Below are 26,147 nucleotides of genomic sequence, written 5' to 3'. Positions count from 1 at the left end.
AAAATGGGTTTTGCCCGGCGCGTTCAACGGTCAAACAGTACTTTGTGCTGCTGATGGGCTTCAATTTTGACTCTTTGTCGAATCGGAAATCGGCTAGAAGCTTCATTCTGGATCTTCTTCATTCCGAGAGATGGAGGAGGACCAGGCTGCGGCAACGAAGGTCGGCGACGGCGAAAGGCACTGGATGCTCCTGTAATGGACGTATATGTAATTTTATTTTCTTTCAGGGGTACCCGGTTAGGGGCTTGGTTGTAAGATTTCTGTATCAATAAAAACCAACCCTTTCTCAAAAAAAAAAAGAAAGGTACGGCGTCTGATCCGTTCATCATCATTCGTTGGAACTACGCTAAAACTTTCTCGAGGAGGTGACTGCACTTTGTAACAGAAAGCTCATGCTGCACCTGCACCTTCTGCTTGCCGACTTTTATCTCTCACTGTGCAGCCGCCATCCCATTTGTAGCTCTCGATCATGCGAGAAAGACAGAAAAGCTTCGACCGATATCATGTAAGAATGGACATGGACCGAGAGTTTGTAATTAGCCACAGAATCTCAAGCATCTAGCGCAGCTCACCCTGCTAAATGGTTTGGGTTGAAATGGGTTTAATGGATTGGGTTTTGATATGAATTGTATTTGAGTGGATTCAAATGAGTTATATTATCTAATGGGGTGGGGTGAAGTGGGTTCTATGCAAATATGGATTGGAGTGGATTGGTGTGAGCTGGAATGGATTCTTTATGCAAAACGGTATGATTATATATAAACGTCGGTCCCGTAAGAGCCGGACCTTAAAAATAAAACATCGCGTTCACATTATAAAATTTTATCGAAATTGACTGAAATTTGTTGGAGATGGCTCAGTATGACTAGCAGCTACTTTATGCAAATCAGTGGGGCTAGAATTACACGTGGGTCCCACGTCAAGAGCCGGACCCTAGAAATAAAACATCGCGTTCACACTATAAAATTTTATCGAAATTGACTGGAATTTATTGGAGATGACTCGGTATGACTAACAGCTACTTTGTGCAAAGTAGTGTGGCTAGAATTATACGTGGGTCCCACGTCAAGAGCCGGACCCTAAAAATAAAACCTCGCGTTCACACTATAAAATTTTATCGAAATTGACTGAAATTTGTTAGAGATGACTTGGTATAACTGACAGCTACTCTATGCAAAACGGTGTGGCAAAATCTATACTATAATTTATTTTTAGGAAATAAGTTCTTATTTGATTGTAACCATAGTTTGGCTAATAGTTTATTACATCATGAGCTGAAATGTTTGGGTTGGATTGGTTTGTGGTGGTGGTGGTTTGGACTTTGGAGTGGTGTGGGTAATATTAATTTCTCTAATGAGAATGGATTGGTGTGGATATAGTTTGGTTTTCAACCCATTTGCAGGGTGCTGCGCAGCTCTTGTAAATTCTAATGTAAATCTGCACTGAATGAAAAACTCCAATGCAGTGTTTGGAAAAAAGAGTGAAATTTCAAATAATGCCGTATGCCATAACAGTTTCATCTTGGTTACTGATCTTCTCCCTAACGCTGCTGAGTGTGGCCGCAGAATAAAATTTATAATATCAGCAGCATTTATTAACGGAACCCATAAGTAACAAAAAAAAAGGAAAAAAAATACTCCCAGTCAGTTTCATCTTGTGAGTACTGTAAGGGCTTGTTTAATTCCAAAACGCAAAATGCAAAATTTTTATAAATCACTTGTATGATGTATTAAATGTAGTCAAAAAATAAATCGCATTACATAAATGGACTGTAAAATCTAATGAGCCTAATTAGGACGTGATTAGACACTAAATTACTACAGTAATGCTACAATAAACAAGTTATAATGATGGATTAATTAAACTCATTAGATTCATCTCGTAGTTTACAGACGAAATCTGTAATTAGTTTTGTGATTAGTCTACGTTTAATACTTCAAATATTGAAGATTCCCTTCTAAAAACGCAAAAATGCAAAGTGAACTAAACACACCCTAATTCTACAAAGCAACTTTGCGGGATATTCCAAGCTCAAGTGTTCACACTCAACAGAAATAAAGCGAGAAGGCTTGACGTAACATTTATTAAAAGATTCGAGGTGTTTCTGGTTCCAGGAATGGAATGGTCATCATCTTGCAACAAGAAAGGGCTGCTCTCGTGATTGAACTTAATGCAATTTAATCATCGACCAGTGATTCAAACCATTCCAATGACACTAGCCTTCCAGAGTTCCAGGGGGCCATACGGAATCCAAGTATCTGATGTTCAGAAACTAGTGAACCTAGCCCATGTTATTCACAGGTTCATATGTACAGTCATGGGCTCCAGATACATACTAGCTTGAACATCCTTGGATTAGTCCATCGAAGGCACTGCTGACGCTTTACATACTGGACACCAGTTCTTCAGCCTAAGCCACTGGCCAATGCAGCATACATGGTACCCGTGTTCACATGGTAGCTGCCCAATTTCTTCGCCCTCCTTGTACTCTTCCTGGAACAGGCAGGTGTTTAAATTTCAGCAAGGATTTCCTGATTAAGTAATGCATGGCAGAATATTTTGTGCCATTCCCTTTTGATAAAGGCACGTGGTTAACTGAAGTTGGTGTCGTGTGGGATTAAAACAGTGGATGCAAATGCTTCTTAATATGGTAGATTGAAGGGTACAACAGTTAAGACTAACGATAATATGGATACTGAAGAAGTAAGCATAAACAGTACTATTCACATTGCCAGGAATCCAGTAAACAGTGTATCAGTTCACTTTATAACTGCAACTGAATTCAGTGAGAAATGTAAACGATACTTAACATCCATTTTTCAACCCCAAAATTAAACATATTGCACTTAGTGTCCAAAATTATCAGTTCCCTGTTACTCATATTCACTTCCCTGTCACCTTACCAGTTAATCGCTGGAAAACATAAGTGCATTATGTTGATCTTCATATGTGTTTTGTTTATAAAACATAGAAATACTGATCACATAGGTAACTAGATACCTGGCATATGCTGCATTTTATGTCATCTATGACTGATTTATTTACTCCTGTAGCAACTGGACAATATATGCTTCTTCTGAGGCATTTCGCAAACTGCTCATCAGAAAGGGCTGTGCTCACATAACCTATTCTCTCTTCTAGTAGTGCCAATAATTCCTGATCAGAAGAAGGAAATGCAAGCACCTCGTATAAGTATAAATATAAACCAGGATTTAATCATAAAGGACCAAAGGTAGTATGCAAATCATAACAAGGGCTTCAAATGCAGAATAAAGGGAGGTTCCAGAAAGAAAGGCATTCTCTAGCAAAACCCCTTCAGCCTTTATAGGTAGAATGATGAATAAAATACCTCATATGACATACTGTCGATATCCATCCGCATGTCTCTATGCCTATCATGGGATGCAAAGGCACCAAGGAATAGATTAGTCAATTCCTGCACAAAAAAAGAGGAGGAACACTTTAGTGAAATGCACCAAGGAATAGATTAGCCTTTAAGTTTTTTGGGCAGCCAACTAATCTCATAAGCGAGCTCAGCTTGTTGTTCAGACCTTTGTAATGCTAGTAAAACCTACAGAAAATAAACCTATTTTAGTCTGGAAACTTTTACACTCTTATCTTCTTAGTACAACAACAACAACAACATAGCCTTTTTTCCCAAGCAAGTTGGGGTAGGCTAGAGATGAAACCCGAAATAGAATAGCTGGAACCACTATGGGAAACATTTTAACCTCTGCAATTTCTCCCATGGTTATGTGTCTATGACCATCTCTCTCCCCCATGAGTCCATGGAACATTTGTGGAGGACTTTCTTCAAAATGGGAGTTTCGTCTTCCCCTTTCAGCTCGAGTATTCGAGCTTTGATGACGACTAAATGAGTAAATATCATGAGGTAATTCTGCAAAGAATGGTCTTACTGAACTCCCAGCGGAGACTTCTTCCAATGAAAGATGTTCCTGAGCTGACTGCCCATTCCTTGTGGATGACTCATGCAAAGAAAGCATGCCATCTGCTCGTTCATCAGTAGCCCTCAGCGTAGTAGCGTGAGAAGGTCGTCTTGTCCTAACTGAAACTGCCGATTCCTGTTGGTTTCTGCTGCTGCTTCGTACTATTTGTTGAGAAAGTAATGTTTCATTCAGTCTGATTCTGGGACCAGTATCACGAATATATGTAGGAGATGAGTGATCTGAATTAGATGGTCCACTAAAGCTCCTTGATCTGGAAGAGCTTTCCGGATGTTGAGAAAGTAATGTTTCATTCAGTCTGATTCTGGGACCAGTATCACGAATATATGTAGGAGATGAGTGATCTGAATTAGATGGTCCACTAAACCTTCTTGATCTGGAAGAGCTTTCCGGATGTTGAGAAAGTAATGTTTCATTCAGTCTGATGGGACCAGTATCACGAATATATGTAGGAGATGAGTGATCTGAATTAGATGGTCCACTAAAGCTCCTTGATCTGGAAGAGCTTTCCGGATGTTGAGAAAGTAATGATCCATTCAGTCTGATTCTGGGACCAGCATCACAAATATATGTAGGAAATGAGTGATCTGAATTAGATGGTCCACTAAAGCTTCTTGATCTGGAAGAGCTTTCCAGATCAGAAGCCTTCTTTCTCATGAACTCAAACCTCCTACTATAAACAGAATCAGATGAACAACCTGAAGTTTGAACATCAGGTACTGGATTACAACCAAGGTTTTTAAGACCACGTCTCTGTACTCCACTAACATGACCATAAGCTGGCCTTACACCAGTGGTGGAATTTCTAGGCATAGTAAACCGATTAGTCAAAGATGAAGAACATGCTCCTGGAGTACCCAAATTCACCTCTTTCTCTTTCTGTCTATGTGTCCTAGAACTTAGTGAAGCAGTTCGGACCAATGACTCAGCTCTATTTGCAGAAACACCTGAAGGACCAGCAAAATAAGAGCCTTCTTGACCAGGTGTTAACAAACGATCTTGTTCAGTAGTAAAACCTTTTGATTCAATCAGCAGAGTGTCTGAACTCTCATCATCTACAATGATTTTCTTACTACCCTCCAGCTGCTTGGAGGGTTCAACCTTTCTTCTACCACTTTCACCAATGTCAACCCCTGTCAACAAAGGCTGCCTTCGCTTTTCCTCAAACTTTCTAGGTGGAAATTTGGAGGAACTTGTAGGCCCCACATTTGAGCTTGAAGATTTAAATGAATCATGCAGATATCTTGGTCTTTCTTGATTATCAGTAACTCCCGCTAGCAAACTAGGATTGAGTCTAATGCTGCTTCCCAGTCCATCACTGTTGTGGTTAGTCATCTCTTCAGGACTTCCATTTCTATACGAGAATCTTGAACCCCTCCTGTGAAATGCAATTTCTGTTCTGGATCTCCTGTCTGAATATTCCTCCATGCAATTAGGCCACAATAGACACCACGAGAATCGTTCGGCAGTATCTTATACTTCTGCAGATCTGTACATAATTTGGTAAAGGTCAGCAAACAACAAAACCTGGAGGATGGATACAGGTAATGATTGAGCAAGAACATTTCGGAAAATGTAACTGGATATTTTGAGAATGAATACTTTTTAAACCACTTTGGAACTAATATTAGCTTCAACAATCCCACTATGAATTTTGATGTATAAAAAAGTTTAAGGTTTCAGCAGACTATCCCCCATTACTATGACAAAAAAGTTGAGACATTATGAATTTTAATGTATAAAAAACAATTATGATCAAGGGTCTGTTTGGCTCGCAGATATATCACTGGATGGTCTTGTCCTATAATTTTTTTTCTCGAACGTGCAGGAGAGCCACACATCTTTGTATTAAGATCATTCCACACCTTGGACCAGAGTGAGGAACGTACAGTTCTAGTAAAAGACTATCACATAATAACCCCCTTTTTGGACCAGACCACAAACACGACCAGCTACTACTGCACCATGCCCATCTTGCGGCTTAAGGCAGCAAGCCTCTTAGCCCCTGAGAATTGCCAAAGGTGGGGTTCATCTTTCTTGTCCTATAAATTGCCACGTGGAATATCTCTCATCCAAATATCCTCTCACTGCGCAATGAAAAATGCACTCAAGATTCAGCAGATCTCCTTGATACTAACCGTTAATCATACTAACAATTCCAAATGGCAGATAGAAAATAACCCTGAAAGAATGTTATGCCCAAAAGACTAGTAAGGGCAATAAGTATACAATCAAATCACCCCTTAGTATTCACAACCCACTCACTACTTATTAAGATACAGTTTTGTCCTAGCATGCCACACTTGTAGCATGAATAACCATAATCGCTTTTCAGGCCCAAGGTGAGCTCTTATCACCTGATTTTTTTTTTAACTTTTAAAGCCTGTATCAAAAGCTATCAAAAGCAACCATATCCGAGGTGCTGGTGGTAGTGGTACCACTACTCACCTTTCGGATCAACTATAGTTGTCCAAACGGGCTCACCCCACTAGGCCAGCATGGGCCCGGACCGAAAAAACATGACCCAGGTCCGGTACAGCACGGTAGGTGTCGTGCCCGTGCCTGCACCGCGACTTCGGCCCACAGTGCTGGCCCGGGCACGGCACAGAAAATGGGCCGACACAACGCGGCTCGGAGGTTTCCTACTGTTGGATGAATAACAGCCGTTGGATCAAAACCCTATCTATAAAAACACCTCTCTCCCACACAGCCGCTCCCTCCGACTCCTCACGCGCCACACCCTCTGACTCATGCACACTTGCTCCCATTCCTCCTTCTGCCTTCTGCGGTCTCGGCAGCTTCGGCAGCGACCGGCGATGGCGTGGTACAGCAGCGGCCTCTCTTGGGCGGCCGGTGATGCGAGCGGCGGCCTCGCCCGCGGCGGCCGGCAGCTTCCTCGAGCTCTCCTCTCAGTCTCTCCCTAGTCTCTCCCTACCCCTGATTCTCTCAGCCGCAACGGCATGGCCGACGGCTTGCTCAAGCTCTCCTCTCCGTCTCTCTGTGTCCCTGCTTCTCTCAGGCGCAGCCGTTGGTGAGCTGGCACGGGCACGGCGAAGCCCCTGTAGTGCCATGCCTGGGCTGCGACCTCGGCACGGCGGCACTATGCAGCACGGCACGACAGTGCCGCCGTGCCCCACCGTGCAGTGTTGTGTTGTGTCGTGCCAGTGCCGCCCATTTGGACATGTATAGCATCAACAACAGACAGGACCCCACATCAAGACAGGACCCCACATCAGTAACCAAACCTGAGAGAATTTGGGACAGGCCAGTAGCAGGAGGCCAAAGCACGGTACCAGAAAAGAAAGATAAGCACAATTTTCAAGCTTTACGGCCTATTTGGATAGGCTAAAGTTGAGTGCAAAACTTTAGCACATATTAGCACTCATACACATGCTAAAGTTTTTTAGTCTTGGCTAAAGTTTAGCCCATCCTATTAGCACTTTCGCGTATTAGCACTTGGATCCAAATGGGACCTTAATATAACCTTAATCCTCAAACAATATTTTCCAGATAAGCCAAAAAAAGGGGATCGGGACAACACTCCACTGATCATGACATTATCATTGAAGAAGGGAGTGCTATGACATCATTCATCTATCCACATACTCCAACCACTACCGAATAATACTAGTATCTTTTTCCCTCTGCAAACAGTATGAAAAACAAAGTGTCCACGTCTAATATGACAAATTTATAAGTCCTAACTGCCAGTAACCCAGCCGTCACCGATTGTCCACTTACCTAGTTACCAGTTAGTATGAGTACCAAACATCAGAGGATAGATAACTGCATCTCCATGCAGAAACAAATCTGTACCAGCTAACTGCTTCTAAATCATTTCGAGAGAACTATTGCAAAAAAAAAAAGCTATTTCTGCATTTCAGTCTTCAGAGCCTGAAACCTACTGCAAGTCCAAAATCTAATCAGTTTCAAACTGCTCCCTGAAGGACTGAAACGTTTGAAGATAACCACGCCGAAAAAAATCAAACCGAAAGTCCCTTCCATTTCCGAGCCCGAGACGCGCGATAATCCTACTAACAAACAGATCGTTCCGAAACCGATTCATAAATCCGCACGCCGGCCGCGCGGGCACCAGCACGCATCAGGCAGAGACTCCCCCATGAACCAAACAACAATACAAAAGAGAAAAAAAACTCACAGCATCGATCGCTCACCTCCTGATCCTAGAAGCCGCCGCAGCCTCGGCTCGGCTCGAGAACACCCGATGCAGAGATCGAGAAAGGGGCCCCGCCTGCCTCCGCCGCGGCGTGCCCCGGACGCGACGGCGTACCGGATGGATGCCCTGCCCCTGCCCGCGCCGGGGAGTGTAGACGCCGAGGTGGAGGATGCGAGAAGCGAAGCGAGTGGCGTACTGGCGTGGGGGCTCTCCTCCCGGCTTGGATTCCTGGCCTGGTCGGATACGAGGCCATTTATGACGGGGCAGACACCACCCGCCGCCTAGCGGGTCGGGTTGTCGCTAGCGTGCTCGGGTATTTTCGCACGGGGAGTGGGCCCGGGCGGGCGGGCGGGCAGTACGGTGCACGGTGAATGTGGAGTGCGCGTGCACGTGACAAACGTAACGTGCTGTGCTAGTCAGGGTTAACGAAACCGGTGGGAACCGGTCCGCGGTCAAACCGGTCCGGCCCGGTTACGGTTTGGGCCGGTATCAAACCGGTCCCAATTCAAAATTTAAATTAGAATTAAAAAAATAAAAATTCCAAAACCGGTCATATCGACCGGTAAATCTGTGAAACCGGCCGGTCTACCGGCCTCAATTCAAAATTCAAATTTGAATTAAAAAAATAAAAAATTCTCAAACCGATCATACCGCCCGGTAAACCGGTCAAACCGGCCGGTATACCGGTCGAAACCGGTTGCATGTGCAATTTTGAATTTGGATTTGAATTCAACCGGTTTCCGGTCAAACCGGTCCGGTAAACTGCTACCGGAGGGCGGCGGTTTGACCGGACCGGTCGGATTTGGAAACCCTGGTGCTAGTAGTTTTTCTTCAGGCCGTGCGTACGATGGCAAAGGGAATCTCGACCGGAGATCATGCGGCAACTTGGAGGGAATTGACGAATTGTTGACTTGTTATTATGTGCAACTGTAGATTCTATCTTTGTTATAGTGTATTTGCATCCACCCGCTAATTTGTATGCAGCTAATTTTAGTTGGGTGAATTCAAATTGTAGGTCATTTTAACTATTCTAGATATATAAATATGTATTTAGGTATAGTGTATATTTAGATACGTGGTGAAATCTGCGAATTTTAAAAGGTCAAAATAACCTATAATTAGAAATGGAGGGACTACCAGCTAATACCTAATTTAAACCCTTCTGTTTATGTAACTATATATTTATCTAGATAATGACTATCCAATTAGCTGATCCAACCCAGCTAATTTTAGCTAGTCAGTTAATAAATTAACTAGGTGGATCGAAACAAACCTTTAGCCCTATCCTGTTAACGTCTTGGTTTTGTGATTTTTTCCCGCCTGAATGCTCAAGTTTTGTTCACTTTTCACGCTAATGAATTCTACAATTTGTTTATTTACACAACAGGTGCATTCATATTTATCTTGTTCTAAAGAAACTAAAAAGAAGGGTACTTTCTCCACAAACTAAGGTGGACGCAAAGATGGCCGTGCTCGATTCAGGTTGATTGCGCGCATGCGTGGCTGTCTGATAGGTCGTGGACGCTTGGTGGCCTCTTTGGGCTAATTTAATTCCTCCACTGAAGCAGCACTAACCCGGGATTACCCCGCGTGTCACCACAAAGCTTCCTTTGTAGAAGGGCAACGGGCAAACTTATGAAGTGGGTGGAGACACTATGAAATGTGTCGGTTGCAACTAACCGAAGATCGGAAAAAAGGTCACCTGAAACCCACGTCCAGAGGATCCTGTCTCGACTTTGGGTGTTGGCATGATACCCATATTAGTTTCAGCTTCGAAGATGTTTATAGGTGTAAAATTTGTATACATGTGTTTTTAAAGGTGAGTGTGTTTACACTATGAGCATCCAAGAGTTTTATAATATATCTATGATGGCTCGTGTCAAAAGATCTGTTTGTAATGATACGTAGCTTTTCTGCGCGTGTTTCCAAGGAGTGAGGATGATGCGAGAATAAGAATAAGGTTGCCGTGGTGGTTAGCGTAATGGCATCAAACGTGATGTGATCAGGAGCGGTAATGGGGAGATTAGGATATGCGCGCCATTCGCTGTGTTCGTTTGGCTGTGGCCGATGGCTGGTGTTGATTTATTATGAGAAAACAGTACTACTGACTGACTGGTAGTTAGTGGCTGGTGTTGATTTAGTATGAGAGAACAATACTGCTGTCCGGTTGGCTGACAAGCTAAGCGAACACAGCGAAGATAAAGATGAAAGGATTTTTTTTTGCTGCTGGTTTAGTACAGTAGGCTTTTGCAGCCCACTGATACAGACTTGACGAATCAGACAGCAACGCGTCCTGTCCGGCTGTGGACCCTCCACAAGTGGGCAAGGTGTAGCTTTGGCTCTTGCAAAATCTTAGCTAGATGTGTTTAATTGCGCACCTGCCCCCAAATTAAGGTCACGTTCCTTTGGATTGGGATCACAGGGCAGCCAAGAAATTAGCATAAGAAACGAGAAAAGAAATAAAGAGAAAACGATCTTCAAGAGCCAGCTTCGCCCGGCAATCCTCTAGTGCCATGCTTCAGCTTGTCTTCTGCATCCCATGGTCCTATTAAGAAGATAAAGGTCCAGGTCAAGTCCTGAAAGGTAATGAGTGTGGGAGTGAACATCATGGATGTAGCTTCCTAAGCATGACTTAGAAAGAGAAACCCAGCATAATGACAACGGGGCTTTTTAAAAAAGAAAAAATGACAATGGGACTGAGCATGATGCTTGCAATGATGTAAAGTCTGAGGAGAGTTTTGTCCACTTGCCCTTCTCATTAGTTCATCGCCATTGAAAGCAGTTACAATACTTCTCAGAGAATGGCTGATTAGGCATGGCTCAGGTGCGATAAGGATCCAAGCATTCCCGTCATTTTCCAACTAACGCAGATATTACAAGTGAATTAGCATAGGGAAAACCGCGAAAGTCAAAGCTTCAGAAACCAAGTGAAATGGATGAGCAGTGATGCAGTACCAGCTTACCTACCATTACATATCACATATATAGTAGCCTGCACCAGACCCAAATGAGTAGGACCAGACCAAATGGCAAATGGATTGGCCATGCATAGAGTGACATGTCTCACTCAAATACTTGATGGCTCGAGGAAGACAGGACATATGCTACCAAAAAAAGGAATTCACCAAAATGTTTTTCTCATGTCTCAGCAGTGCATGACACTGTCAGGCAGGCTCCCCAGCCTTCTCTTTTTCTTTTTCTGGAGAAAGCACCATTCTATTACATCCAGTTTGGGGCCAGGAGCGCCTTTTAATGGGCACTGCCCCTGACAGGGACATGGATCTTCTCCAATCTCCACCCACATGCCCCATAGGCATCAAATTGCCATTGCTGGCATTGCATTGACGACAAGCAAAGAGAATCCATACTAGCTTTTTGCCAGCAAACAAATGTGCTCATTGTTTGAACATGACATTGTATTGGACCAAAAGGGTCCTTGTATACATATACGTAACTTTCTTTCATAAAAATACATGTGCATGGCATACACTTTGTTCATTACCATTCAGTCGTGTACACAACACACTTTGTTCACCACCATTCAGGCAACCACAACATCACATTTGCACAAATATAGGGCATATCAGCACAGCACAATCTTTATTTGAAGAAACTCCGTTTCCTTGTCTGAAAACCAGGGCACAGGCAGTTTCATTTTCATGCTTCCATGGATGAAGTCAACCATTCAGGCCCATCTGCTTCCTTGTCTTGCCTACGAATAGATCCCGGGACTTGATCTTGCCTGGTAAGCACCCACTGATTGTCAGGAATGGTAACTGAGCCACCCCTTCGTTCCTTCCAAGAGAGACCAGTGCCAACGGACGGCCAGTGCTGTAAGTTGCCAATTTGGTGTTTGGTGAACCCTTGATCAGTAGTTTCAGGTTCTTTGCCACCAGTAGCGCATGCTTCTGGGCGAGGTACCCTTGTTTGATTTCCTGAACATTAATAGACATTAGTTTCAATAATTCATAGTTTTTGGATAAAGTCACCATTTCCTAGATTAAAAATTGATAATGCTCTATGGCCCCTGTTTTCTTAACCAAGGATGCTCCACGGAGGCATGGACAATATAAAAATGAAGGGACATGAATTGTAATGATCGGTAATCACTATCCACTATACGGACAAGTTTCTCCCCACAGCAACATAATTAAGGAACACCTTTAATAGTAGGGCAATGAGAACTTTAATATCTTTTAGCAGAAAAACTACCAACCTCCAAGAACAAATTTATCGTGGATTACTCAATTCATAAGGTGGTGTATGGCCATGGGTGTAAATGGAATAAGTTGATGACTTTCTTGTAGCAGTGACCTTTGTGGACAGAGTCATCCCATTGTCATGATTGTTAAAGGATAGTTAAATTATGATGAAATGAACAGTTCCCAAAATAACAGAAAACTTTAACGGATACAATGAAGAAAATGGTTCAGGACTTCAGGTTACGTAAAAAGCAGTGTGTGTCAATGATGGAGAGAATAATTGCTTATATTCCTCCAACCCTAGAAGGGTGGGTATATATAATTCCTATACATGGGCCTCTATACACATGGGCTCAATATACACCACCCCCCCGGCAGTCTGAACTACCGACACAGCGGTGTTCAAGACTGGACAACGAGAAAGCCAACACCCCCCGCAGTCTGAACAACCGGCGCAGCGGTGTTCAAGACTGGACAAGAAGAGAGTACAAATGGCAAATACCCCCCCCACCCCCCCGCAGCCACAACTAGCCACCGGCTACGTTGAGGCTGGAGCGAAACTCCGAGAAGGTCGAGGAGGGCAGCCCCTTGGTAAAGATGTCAGCAAACTGGGAGGTAGTCGGGACATGGAGTACCCGAACATCGCCGATGGCGACTCTGTCGCGCACTAAGTGCAGGTCAATCAACACATGCTTCGTCTGCTGATGCTGGACGGGGTTGGTGGAGAGATACACGGTGCTGACGTTATCGCAGTAGACGAGCATGCTCTTGGCGAGCAGGCTGTGGAGCTCTGCCAAGAGCTGTAGTAGCCAGGACGCCTCCACCACGCCGTTAGCGACAGCCCGGTACTCCGCCTCAGCACTGGAGCGGGAGACAACCGGCTGCCGCTTGGACGACCAGGAGACCAGGTTGCCTCCCAGGAAGACGGCGTAGCCGGAGGTGGAGCGACGAGTGTCCGGGTAGCCAGCCCAGTCAGCGTCGGTGTAGACCACCAGCTCAGCAGAGGACGAGCGGTGAAGCACCAGGCCGAGGTCCACTGTGCCACGAACGTAGCGGAGTAGACGCTTCAGCGCAGCAAGGTGTGACTCCCGGGGATCATGCATATGGAGACAGACCTGCTGGACAGCGTAGGTGAGGTTCGGCCTGGTGAAGGTGAGGTACTACAACGCGCCGGGCAGACTCCGGTAGGCAGTAGGATCAGCCACCGGATCATCCAGATCAGCAGACAGCTTCGCCTGAGTGTCGACAGGAGTGGAGCATGGCTTGCAATCAGTCATCCCAGCCCGCTCCAGGATATCAAGTGCGTACTGCCGGTGGTGAAGGAGAAAACCAGACGGGCGAGACTCAACAGCGACGCCCAAGAAGTGGTGGAGCTGACCAAGATCCTTCATAGCGAACTCCTGCTGCAAAGAGGAGATGACACTGAAGCAACTGCTGACTGGAGGCTGTGAGCACAATATCATCGACATAGAGCAGCACATATGCGGCCTCATCCCCACGGCGGTAGACGAAGAGAGACGTGTCAGACTTGGCCTCGGTGAACCCCAATGTCAGCATGAACGTGGCGAACCGAGAGTACCAAGCCCGAGGAGCCTACTTCAGTCCATAGAGAGACTTGTTGAGCCGGCAGACCATATCCGGACGACTCGAGTCAACAAATCCCGCTGGCTGAGAGCAGTAGACAGTCTTTGACAGAGTGCCGTGAAGAAACGCATTCTTCACGTCCAGCTGGTGCACAGGCCAAGAGCGCGAGAGCGCAAGCGAGAGGACCGTGCGCACCGTAGCGGGCTTCACGACTGGGTTGAAGGTCTCATCATAGTCCACACCAGGCCGCTGAGTGAACCCTCGGAGAACCCAGCGAGCCTTGTAGCGCTACCGTGTGCCATCAACCTGACGCTTGTGCGTCCAGATCCACTTGCCAGTCAGTACATTGCAACCAGACGGACGCGGCACGAGGTCTCACGTCTGGTTGGCAAGAAGAGCCGCGTACTCCTCTTCCATCGCGCGACGCCAGTGAGGATCCGCCAAGGCGTCGCGGACAGAGGAGGGTACTGGAGAGACCCGCAGCTCTCCCTCGGTGGCGGAGAGAGTCGTGGCCTTAGACGCCATCCGCCGAGTCACCATGGGATGGATATGCCGATGATCCCGATGGATGACTGGCGGGTGGTACACCTCCGGCTCGGCTCGAGAGGGAGCCGGAGGAGGCGGCGGCGGCGACGGCTCCGGTGTCGGCGTCGCAGGAGCCTCCGGAGCAGGAGGCGGCGCTGGTGTCGACGCCGAACGACGCCGGTACACCTGCACCGGCTCAGCGTACCGCTACGGCGCCGGGGTCGGCGCCGAGCGACGCCGGTACACCTGCACCGGCTGAGCGTACCGCGCAGGTGCAGGGGAAGGCACCGAGGCCGCGCGTGGCGCAGCGGGAGACACCGGGTCCGCGTGCGGCACAACCGGAGGTTCGGGGCCCGCGCGTGGCGCGACCGCGGGCACCGGGGCCGCGCAAGGCGCAGCAGGGATCACCGAAAGTGGTGCCGGTGTGCCGGGAAAACCTGCAGGAAAAGGACAAACAGATAACGGTGGCTGAACCACCGGGTCAGTCGAAAACAGAGACTCCAACTCGAGGTCAGGAGAAGATGTGGAGGAGGTGGAGTAGGGGAAATCCGACTCGTCAAAGACGACGTGTCGGGAGATTATAACGCGGCGAGAGGTGAGGTCAAAGCATCGGTACCCCTTGTGGTCCGGGGAGTACCCGAGGAACACACAACGAGTCAAGCGGGGCGCCAGCTTGTGAGAAGCGGTGGCGGAGGTGTTAGGGTAACACGCACACCCGAAGACCCGAAGATGGTCGTAGCGAGGAGGGGTACCGAAGAGAGCGTGGTGTGGAGTGGGAGCAGGAGAAGCAGTGGACGGAAGGCGGTTGAGCAGGTAGGTGGCGGTGTGGAGGCTCTCCGCCCAGAAGCGCGGGGACAGAGAAGCCTGGATCAGAAGGGTGCGCACGACGTCGTTCGTCGTGCGAATCATCCGCTCAGCCTTGCCGTTCTAAGCAGAGGTATACGGACAAGACATACGCAGCTGAACACCCCGAGACAGGAAAAGGGACCGGGAGGTAGAGTTATCGAATTCTCGCCCGTTGTCACACTGTCACACTGGACGGCCTTAACGGTGAGGCCGAACTGAGTGGACACCCAGGCAAAGATGTGGAGGAGGGTGGGGAAGGTCTCAGACTTGGCGCGCAAAGGGAAAGTCCAAGAGTAATGAGAAAAATCATCAACAATGACCAGATAATATTTATAGCCAGACATGCTGAGTACAGGAGATGTCCACATGTCACAGTGAATCAGATCAAAAACATGCGCAGCATGCGAAGAAGAAGAAAACGGAAGTCTAACATGACGACCTAACTGGCACGTATGACAAAGGTGCTCAGCAGGGGCCCTAGTACATGGAACATCGGTACTACAGCTGAGCTGAGCCAAAACGTCGCGGCTGGGGTGACCAAGCCGGCGGTGCCAGGTGGTGGAAGAAAGCGTCACGGCAAAAGCAGTAGACGAAGAAGCCGAAGGCGAGGCAGCGGAAGCAGGAAGCCGAAGAGTGTAAAGAGGCCCCGGGCTGTCACATCGGAGGAGCGGACGCCGGGAAGCCGAATCCTTCACAGTAAGACCAGAGGAGTCAAATTCGATAGAACATGAGTTGTCAGCAGTAAACTGGCGAATAGAAAGAAGGTTGTGAACCATTTGAGGAGCAACAAGAACATTAGGAAGACGAGGAGCAGAACTCACGGTGGTGACAGGAAGGCAAGACCCATCACCAACCATGATAAAAGAAGGACAAGAAGGGTGTGGGGGTCGGACAGAAGAGAGGATACCGGCATCAGGAGTGGTGTGGAACGAGGGACCCGAGTCGGCGATCCACTCGGTGCTGACTGGCGGCATCAGTCACATGGTACTGAAGGACTACGCTAGAGAGGCCTGGTCCCACCCCCCAGGCCAGGTCGGCTGCTGGCTGGGCTGAGCGGGCGGGGTCCAGGATGGCGCGAAGAGGGGAGCGGCACCAGTGAACATGGCCGCCGGCTGGAGCTGAGGACGAGGCCCCCCTCCCGAACCCTGGAACGGCCACATCGAGATGCGCCCTGACCATGAGTTGCTGAAGGATGGCCAGGGCGTACCTCCAAGGGCAGGGGCAGGAGCGGGAGCGGGAGCCGGAGCCAGCGTGCCTCGACGGCCCCCATCGGTACCGGTACTCCCAGTAGCAGGACCACCACCACCCCCCCCCCCCCCCCCCCCCCCCGCCGGCGACGTCCACGCCCCCCCTCCGGTCTGCCCGGCTGGAGCAGCACCAAGGAGCGAGGTGGCAGGAGCGGCGGAGGAGCAGCGACGAGCACGGTGGGGGTGGGCGAGGACGATCTGGACGCGAGACCCCTGGTGATCTCCTCGAGGGCAAGGTCGTCCCGGACCTGCAGGAAGGAGGGGAAGGGCCTCTGGCGGGCGATCCAGCTCTTCAGGTGGTCGTAGCTGCTGCTCAGGCCCTGCAGGACATTAAGCACCAACACCCGATCGGAGACGGGACACCCGAGGTCGTGAAGAGCATCGGCCATGCCCTTCATCCTCCGGCAGAACTCACCAACGGAGAGGTCCCCCTGCTGGAAGGTGCGGAAGGTGGCGTCGAGCTGGAGGGCGCGGTACTCGGCGTTGCCGAGGACCTGCCCCTCGAGCGCCACCCAGGCCTGCCGCGCGGTGCCGCCGTGGGTCCTGACGAGGTCCTGAAGATCCAGGGAGATGGTCCCGAAGATCCAGGACATGGCGACGCTGTCGAGGCGCAGCCACACCGCGTCCCGCACCTCGATCGGCGTGTCAAGGAGGACGTGGTCGTCAAGGACGTAGCGGCGAAGGGCGAGCAGAACCTGGTCCCGCCAGCGTCCGTAGGAGGAGGACGTCGGGTCGAGGAGGACGGTGACCAGGGCCCTGATGTTCTGGACGCCGGCGGCCTAGAGGTGGAGCTAGGCGACCATGGGGTCGGTCGGGTCGTACCGGGCTCCAGATCCAGCGGGCGGGGCCTGGCGGGAGGAAGAGGCACCGGGCTCGGGGTCCACGGGCAGCTGGCCGGAGGAGACGTGGAGGAAGTGCTCCGCCTCGACGACCCGGTGAGCGGAGGCGTTGGCCGCGGCGCGCTCGCTCTTCCAGGCGAGGGCAGCCACGCGGACCCGCTCCTGGGCAGCCGAAGCCTTTGACTTGGCGGCGAGGAGGGCCGCGGCGAGAGCGGCGTCGGCCTGCTGCCCGCGGAGGGCTGCGGCGGAGAGCGGCGCATCCGCGGGCGACATCCCGAGCCCGGTCCATGCGGCATCAGGCGCGGCGTCGGTAGCGGGCCGCTTGCTCGCAGCGACAGCGGCGGCGGCGGGATCCTGCAGCAGCGGCAGCGCGGCCTGCAGGGTGGCCGGATCGGCGCCCGCGGCCTGCAGCAGCTGTGCCGCGGCCCGCAGGACGTCCGGATCGACGGCGGCGCGGTGGGCGGCAGCGGCCTGCGCGGCGGCAGCTGCAGCAGCATCAGGCGCCGGCGCGGGCGGCCCAGGCAGCAGCAGCACAGGCAGCAGGGCGGGGCCCTCCGCGTCCGCGGCCGCGGCCACGTCCCCTGCCCCATCTGCATCGCCAGCAGCGGCGGCAGCGGGATCAGGGAGGGGCGCAAGGGCCGCCAGGGCTGCGGCGGTGTATGGCGCACGCGGCAGGCGCCAGGCGGCGGCGGATCCGGGGGCAGCGGCCCCGTGGGCGGCGGATCCGGCGGCCCCCAGGCCCCTGCCGGCGGCGGCGGCCCCGTCCTGCTCGGGATCGAGCAGAACCAGAGAGGCGGCAGGCCTGGTAGGCCGAGCGGAAGGCTATGGCGCCGGCGCAGAGAGAGGGGAAGGAAGGAAAGAGAGGGAGGGGAAGGAGGAGAGGGGAGGAGGAGGGGCCGGTGGCGGCGGCGGGCTGGAGGGTGGAGAGAGGAGAGAGAGGAATCCTAGACTAATGATACCATATGGAGAGAATAATTGCTTGTATTCCTCCAACCCTAGAAGGGTGGGTATATATAATTCCTATACATGGGCCTCTAGATGGGCCTCTATACACATGGGCTCAATATACACCAACAGTCAAAAGGCAAAAGAAGTGAACTACTGCTTGCAACTACATATCAGTGTACAAAGGCACGCCCTAATGCAGAATACTCATTCTTTGCAAAGCATTGATATTACTGCATTCAGGCCAACCAACACTTGCTGTATACAAATTTTCAATTTTTGCTGGTGTGAAACATTGAGAGTAATTAGTCTACACAAATACAAAATCATTCAGAATGTTCAGTTTGCATAAATTTGAGTGATTCAGTGATTGCTATTATAGGGAAATAATCCAATTCATGCTGGTCCAAAAAAACAAGAGGAATCAATATGAAGAAAACAACAGTCGCAAAAAGGAGAACAATAAGTTCAAAGTGTAGACTTACAGGAATATCTGTGATGTCACCAATTGCAAAAATGTTGTTATAACCTTTCACTCGTAGGTCCTTCTCCACCATTACCCTCCCTTTGTTATCCAAAGATTCCTTAAGGATGGTGTCATGTAGCCACGATGAACTCAGTGGCTTGCCAATGCATACAAAATGGCAATCAGCACTTATTGTTTCTCCACCTGATGTTTTGTACACCTTTTCGGTATCCGATAATGAACCCAAGTCAACTGATTGCTGAAGAAGCACATCAACCTTCTTTGAAGTCAGCCAATCAAGAGTCTTCTTTGATGCCTTATCTCCAATGAATTCGACTAGACGTGGTCCTCTATGGATAAGGGTCACCTTCTTGTCCGGATAGTCTACCACAATCTCTCCAGCTAGTTCAACACCAGTTGGTCCACCCCCAATTATCAGTATAGAGCCTGATGATTCTATCTTCCCATTATCTGTAGCAAGCATACAAAACAAAGTATACGTAGGTTATGGAAGGCGGCAAAACTGTTTTTCAGTATGTGGCTTGACTGCAGTTACCTCTCTGGAATTCTTTTATCCTCTCAGCTCTGCTGCCAGGAGAAGTAACAGCATGGCCTGTCGCTATGACGAGATAATCATATGGAAGAGATTGGCCGTCAGCTGTCAGGACAGCATCATTAGTGATACTGACTGCAGAAGATGTCACGATGGTTGCATCGGTGAGGTAATCTTTGTGATAGATCAATGATCTCTCAGCGAAAGATGGCTCAACCATTGACCTCAGTTCAGCCCAGGGGATCTCCAGGTACTCCTTCCTGTGATTAGAAGGAATAGTACAAATTATTAAGGAACATATGAGCGATTATGAACTAGCTGACAAAGCATCAACATCAGGGCATTAAGACAATTTGTGATCAGTGCAGAGAACAGGTGTTCATCAGAATTCAGTGTACTTGTTACATCCCTACGTTTTCTGTAACGCATAGCTAATCTGGAACCAGGAAGATTTATCCATTACAACAGAATTACTCAAAAGCGTCCCATTTCGTTCCACCGGATTCTCAAGCACCATTCAGGTCTGTCAGACTGTTTGCATCAAGAGTCAGCAGGGGAAAAATCAAGCCGCCGAATCACACAGCCTCATCCGCTCGGACACACGCGATAGCAAGCACCAGACGGCCGCCTGGCATTTCCTCAAGCATGAGGTCTGCGCGGAAAGGGCGGGGGACAAACTGACAGAATAGCGGGGAGGGGCGGAGGCGCGGAGCCGAGGCTTACGGGTCGACGAGGAAAACGTCGGCGTGGCCCTGCATGGTCTTGGCGAGGAGGGAGCCGGCGACGCCGCCGCCGACCACCACCACCCTGGCTTTCCCCGCGGCTGCCGCCATCGCTTCCCAGTTCTCGCTCGCGCCGGTGCCCCCCACCAGCTGACAGCTCCCCCGCCAGCTAACTGCAGCTCACGCCCCCGGTTTAGCGCTAGTTAATCAAGCTCGAGTGGGATTAAGATGGAGGCCTTGCGGGTTCCGGCTGGATCTGCCAAGCTGAAGCTGGTGGAAGGGTTAATTGGATCTATGCCATTACAAATTTGCAATTTCTGAGTTCTACCACTATAATTCATCTATTCCGAATAATATCATTACAATTCGTTTTAACTCTCCAATATACCATTTTATACATTTTTGACGACTTTGGACCCACATACAGACATCTGTATTATCGTATAGATCAAAATACCCATGCTATAATCCTCTCTCTCCACTCATTGACATTAGAGCCCCACATGTCATCCCTTCATCCGTCACTTCTTGTTTCCTCTGCTCTTCTTCATCTCGTCACAGTCGCCGCCGGTCATGGCCGGACGCCACCGAGCCTGCTCCAGAACCCCAGCCCCTCCCAGTCTCCCGAGCTCCTCTCCCCCACGCCTTCCCCTCCCGGCTCCGATGGCCGTCACTTAGGCCATGCACTAGCTCAAGGGGTGCTGCTGCAGCGTCAGGCTCAAGGGGCGGGGCCACTGCAACCTCAAGGCGGCGGCCGCTGCAAGGTTAGGGGCAAATCCGCCGGCAATACAAATTGAAGGGAACAATCATTGTGCCTAAAGTTCAAATCGAAGTCCTGCTGTCCAGATCGAAGCACAAATCAACGCACAAACTCGAGCATGGGACGGATTCTGGACGGCGTGAATCACGTGAGAAAGACGAAGCTTGCAGCATCAGCAAGTTGCAGGCTCTGCGCTCGCCGTACTCCGCGCCGCTCGCGGCCATGCCGTGCACTCGTCTCCGTCCAGCCACGCTCATTGCGTCCATGTGCAGACGTGCTAGTGCCACATAGCGGGAGCTCAATTTCGCGGCAATGGAGGATATGGGGCGGCAAGGCGAGGAACGCAGCCGTGGCAAAGAGAGACGCGGCGGCGATGAGGGTCCACCTGCGCGTCATGCCAGCGCTGTCGTGCCGCGCTTCGACGCCGGCACCGCCATGCCCTGAACGCGCCACCGCCCCGCACACGCGCCGCCATGCCTGTGAGGCCTATGCCACGCCGCACCTCTGTGCCGCCAGCGATGCTGCGCCGCACTGCCGCCGCGGAGAGATGGGGGTGGGTGGGTGGGGGCGCAGAAGAGAGGGGGTGGGGAGGGGAGGGGGAGGAGTCACCGGTGTTAGAGAAGAGGAGGGGGCAGAGAGGAGTCGCCGGCGCTAAAGGAGGGGAGGGGAAGGAGGAAGAAGATGACAGGTCGGACCCACATATTAGTCAGCTTGTCGCAGGGGCATTTCAGGCTATACAAAAATATGTTGGTCTGTTGTATGGTCTAAGAGCATCAAATACGTATAAAATGGCATGTCTCAGAGAAGATAATAATTGTAATGGCATCATTCGAAATAGGTGAATTATAATGGCAGATCAGAAAACTTGAAAAATTGTAATGATATGAATCCAATTAACCCAAAAAAAACCGGGTGGCCATCCCCATCCCGCCGTCCGCTGGCGACTCGACGGCCGAGATGGGGGCGGTGGAGCTCCATGGCAGCCCCACCCTCGCCTAGTCGCCGGCCGAACGAGACGTGCCGGCAGAAAACTGCGTTTGTTGGGTGTGAATGCGTGAATATCTCTTTTTAAATTGGCAAAATAGCTAAATACGTCCCTCAACTTTAGTCCAAGGGTCACTATGATCCCTGAAGTATCAAACAGTCCACCTAAATTCTTCAACTTTTCACATTGGATCAAAATGATTCTTGAGCAGATGTGGCATGCCATATATTCATGTCATGTCAGTTTTAGTTGTTTTTGGATGAGTCAAGATGTTATAATAACTCATTTAACTCTTGTTTCATCCAATTATAAATAATACTTTACATGGATTTGATAGTATGCAAGATATCTATGTCGATGAGTCACAACAAAAATATTATATACAATAATAAATAATGCCCAGTACACAACCATCATAAATAGGCAGGATGAATCAAAGGTGAAAAAACTACTAATTTATCATGCTGACTCATTCAAATGATGCCAAGTTAGCTTACGGACCATTTTGTTCCAAAATAAAAATTTGAGGGACCTAAATGGCCTATTTGATAGTTTAGGGACCAAAATAACCCTTAGAGCAAAGTTCATGGGTGTCATTGGCAATTATGCCTTTTAAATTTGTCAGCTTTATATATCAAGAAGAAAGGAATCTCGATAAAAGAAAATTAGTCGAAAGGAATCCTTTGCCTTCGACCCAAAATTTAATTTTCTGGGCTCCTTTTGTTTATTTATTGAAAAAATATTTCTTTGCGAATATCTGTGATGTTAGCAAAAAAAACAATCTTTTTTTGCATGATTTTTCTTCGGGATCACGCATGGAACCGGGTCGTGGCTGGGCGTGCCTGGCGGTCAAAGATAGCCGGTGAGCAACCGAATTAACCGCCGCTACCTACCTCCCCTCCGGACCGTGCAATTCTCGGCGGGGCTCGAGAGCGGCCGGCGACGCCGCCACGTGCGCGGCCGCCTCTCGTCTTAAGCCCGGCCGTTGCGATCTCCTCGGCGACTTCTCCCTCCCCCCGCTGCCTGGCCTGGGCTGGCTGGCCACCCCTGCGACCACCGTCGCCTCCCGAGCCTTGCCCATCTGCGAGGGCTTCACATGGCCCTCTGCCCTCTTCCTTCTTCAGCCTAGTGCCGCCCCATCATGCAGAGCCAGTCCTGTGATCCTCAACTTCGCGCCTGCAGCATGAAGGTCAAGCTCGAGGTGATTGATCTCGGTTTCTATTTTTCATGTGGAGTTTAGTAGTACTTTTATTTATACCATGTATGGAAAAGGAAACACTTTTTATCCTATCTGAATATGTTGTGGATATGTGTAGGGGTGTAAATTGGAGACCCTTAGATGCACCTCCAACTTTCTTTAGTTCAAAATTTTATTCTAATTTTTCGAAATGAGATCTAATTTTGAAAAAATATTATAAATTTTGAACTAAAGAGGGTTGGAGATGCACCTAAGGGTCACTAATTAACATCCCTAGATATGCATCGTGTTTATGTTAAGTTTGATTTATACCTTGAAGATCAAGTCAAAAGTTTTACGAGTCCTTGGACAAGGGGATGGTGAATTCTTGATCTCGCTGGAGTGCTGGACTCTTTTGCATAGATCATGCACGAGATATCCCTCTCCTGGTTGCAACCATATATATATATAGGGGATTTTTGTTGTAGTTGATCTCCATCACGACACGGATCTTCCTGGCATTGTCTGCAGGTCCCTGGAAAGCAGGCGGCCATGGCGCCGTCGCGGTCCCTGCCGCGGTGCGCGAGCGAGCTCGGCGACCCGCCGTCGCCGTTCAGCTCCAACCCGGCGCACCACCCCGCCTCCCTGCCCACCACGCCCTCCGGGCTGTCGTCGGCGGCGTCCCACGCGGTCAAGCCCGGCGCCGGCTCGCCGCCGTCCACGCCCGGCAAGGCCAAGTCCAAGCCGACCACGCCGGCGGCGGCCATGGCGGCGTACTACGCGTCGCAGTGGTCGCCCAGGAGGCTCATGCAGCGCGCTGCCCGCGCGTTCCGCTCCAGCAGGTCGCGCCGCGTGAGGAGCAAGGACCTCGCCGGCGAGGAGCGCGGTTCGTCGCCCACCAGCAAGGTCTCCGACACGGCGTGCGCCGTGAACCTAGGTGGTGGTGGTGGTGGTGCCGCCGCCGAGCTCGCCCGCAGCGATGGCAACGGCGACGCCGCGGCCGGTGTGCAACAGCTGCAGCAGCAGCAGGAGGAGCGCCACGACCACCCCGACGTCGTCCCGGAGAAGATCATACACGAGACGAACCATCACGCGCCGCCGCCGGTCGTGGCGGAGGATGATTGCGGGGCGAAGACGGCGCCGGCAGAGGATGGGCGCGACGCGAAGACGGCGCCGGCGGAAGAGGACAAGGAGAAGGAGAAGGAGACTGCCGCCGCCGCCGCCGCCACGGAGGAGGTGGAGTCCCCCAAGAAAGGAGCGGCACCCGCACCGGCGCCGGAGCCCGTCGCCACCGCGGCGGAGGAGGTTGCGGACAAGTTCGTGGCGGTGGTGAAGGAGGCGATCAGGAAGCACGAGGAGGAGCAGGGCGAGAAGAAGGGGGCGGCGAGGAAGTTCCAGGGCAGCCGGGTGAGGACGGCGATGGAGGCGCGGGCGGAGTCGGAGCAGCCGCGGCGGCGGGAGGCGACGCCGCGCAGCAACGACGTGATCGAGGAGGCCCGCAGCAAGCTGCTGGAGATGCGCCAGTGCAGCCGGGTCCGGGCGCTCGTCGGCGCCTTCGAGACCGTCATGGACAGCAACAGGGACGCCGCCGCCACGCCGCGGCAGCACTGCCGCCGGTCGGCCTGAAGCCAGCCAACCCCGCCCCGCAGCGGCGGCGACGCATCGCCCCTCCGCGCCTCGTCGTGTCTTTTGCCTTGATTAATTATAACCTTCCCGGCCAGCCGCCGGCCGCCGTCGTGCACGGCGCTCGTTAATCTCTGCTACTACTAATTAACCCCCGGTTAATCTGTGGTCGCCACTACGTCTAGTGTCATGTCATCATGGAGCTCGTCGTGTTACGGAGGAGTATTTTGTAAGGAGGAAGAAGACCGGTGTTACATTTTTGCCAAAATTCTTCGTATAATTATATTTCATCGGTTTAGTCTTCCCTGAAAGCATGTGTGTGTTTGCTGAAAATTGTCCATTACGATTGAATTCCCAAACCTACCTGAACATCAGTTTCTAACTCCCATTGACAATGATCAAGGCAAAAAAAAGAAGAAAAAAACCTTACCCTCCTGCCTCTCGTTACAGATCTCCAAGCATTTTTCTTCCTTAGAAATACTCTCCCCAGTTATAAATGTATGACGCGTAGGATTTTTACATGTCAATTTTTTTATGTGTGACCATGGGAACATAAAGGTATTATGTATAAATTCATAATGTAAAAAAAGTTATTCTTTCGCTAGATTCATCATGGTGATTTAAGCTTACCTTCTCTCTCTGGAAGCCGCCCGGCCGGGCTCCTATATATCTTCCGCAAGATGAATAAGCTATCTATCTATAAAGCCTACTAGGTCTAAATTAGATTCAACATTTCTACAAACTATCTTCAACATTTTTATGAACTATTTCAACATATGAAAAAAAATAGATTCAACATTTGGCAAAAACTAGATCAACATTTTTTCTTTTCAATTGTCTTCTCTGGTGCCGGCGTAGGGAAGAGCACCGGAGGTGGCGCGGGCGGCCCCGCGGCGGCGGCGGAGCAAGGGACCGGGCCTAGCAGCCCCAGCGCGGCAGCAAAGCGGCGGCAGCAGCGCGTGCCAGCAGAGCAGCACACAACGGCACACGGCAGCAGCGCACGCTAGCAGAGTACCACGCAGCAGCAGCCGCACGCCGCAGCAAGCCGCAGCAGCAAGCAGCCGCGGCCCCGCAGCAGCACGCGGCGCCCCGCAGCTATGGCAGAACCACCTGAATTATCCCGGCTCAAGTGCGCAGGGCATCACAAAAAAAGCAACACTAGCTCAAACGCACTTCAAACGGAACAATCCTTGGTCTGTCGGGTAACGTCCCGATACAACCACCGGTTTTCGGATCGAACAAGTATACCCCGCACGAAGGCGAGTGCAGAGATGTTACAACCACAAATTTTACAACAAAGGCATAATAATAATTACAAACTAGTTCAAACCATTATTACAAAACCAACTTTGGTAAAACAGTTATACAAACCATAACTATAAGTTCAGAGTTTAAACAGCGGAAGATAAAACACGACGGCTACAACACGTCGCAAAATGGTACCAAGCTAGCCCAAGCATGGTATCACTCGTCAAAGTCATTGCCGGCCGAAGACGGAACCCACTCTACGGACCAGCCAGGAGGCAAAGAG

General features: G+C 50.2%; 3 protein-coding genes across 7 annotated transcripts; 1 reads left to right on the top strand and 2 right to left on the bottom strand.

Annotated features, from left to right (window-relative positions):
- Positions 1-2,055: 2,055 nt before the first annotated feature.
- On the bottom strand, positions 2,056-8,368 carry LOC120654657 (probable E3 ubiquitin-protein ligase HIP1). Of its 5 annotated transcripts, none has more exons than XR_005667140.1 (6): positions 8,141-8,368; positions 3,732-5,454; positions 3,552-3,571; positions 3,350-3,436; positions 3,001-3,156; positions 2,056-2,493 (listed from the first exon to the last, which is right to left on the bottom strand). XR_005667140.1 is itself a non-coding variant. In XM_039932273.1 (6 exons), exons 2-6 carry the CDS (start codon positions 5,391-5,393, stop codon positions 2,356-2,358), a joined length of 1,920 nt encoding a protein of 639 aa, XP_039788207.1. In that variant the 5' UTR covers positions 5,394-5,454; positions 8,141-8,368; the 3' UTR covers positions 2,056-2,355. The 5 variants fall into 5 exon arrangements, 4 of the variants coding, with proteins under 4 accessions (XP_039788207.1, XP_039788206.1, XP_039788205.1 ...); XM_039932273.1 differs by lacking the exon at positions 3,552-3,571 and having other exon boundaries at positions 3,732-4,128; positions 4,252-5,454; XM_039932272.1 differs by lacking the exon at positions 3,552-3,571 and having other exon boundaries at positions 3,732-5,203; positions 5,246-5,454; positions 8,141-8,365.
- Positions 8,369-11,495: 3,127 nt separating this feature from the next.
- Positions 11,496-20,354, bottom strand: LOC120654656 (apoptosis-inducing factor homolog B-like). The gene is made up of 4 exons (XM_039932270.1): positions 20,073-20,354; positions 19,353-19,609; positions 18,816-19,267; positions 11,496-12,077 (listed from the first exon to the last, which is right to left on the bottom strand). Exons 1-4 carry the CDS (start codon positions 20,180-20,182, stop codon positions 11,820-11,822), a joined length of 1,077 nt encoding a protein of 358 aa, XP_039788204.1. The 5' UTR covers positions 20,183-20,354; the 3' UTR covers positions 11,496-11,819.
- Positions 20,355-23,528: 3,174 nt separating this feature from the next.
- LOC120653906 (myristoylated alanine-rich C-kinase substrate-like) lies at positions 23,529-24,914 on the top strand. Its single transcript, XM_039931577.1, has one exon. The coding sequence runs from the start codon at positions 23,546-23,548 to the stop codon at positions 24,617-24,619; it is 1,074 nt and encodes a 357-aa protein (XP_039787511.1). The 5' UTR covers positions 23,529-23,545; the 3' UTR covers positions 24,620-24,914.
- The last annotated feature ends 1,233 nt before the right edge of the window (positions 24,915-26,147 follow it).

The sequence above is a fragment of the Panicum virgatum genome, chromosome 1N, assembly GCF_016808335.1.
Source record: "Panicum virgatum strain AP13 chromosome 1N, P.virgatum_v5, whole genome shotgun sequence".
Lineage (NCBI taxonomy): Eukaryota > Viridiplantae > Streptophyta > Magnoliopsida > Poales > Poaceae > Panicum > Panicum virgatum.
The sequence above is the reverse complement of the archived record's forward strand: the minus strand, read 5'-3'. Positions and strand labels throughout refer to the sequence as shown.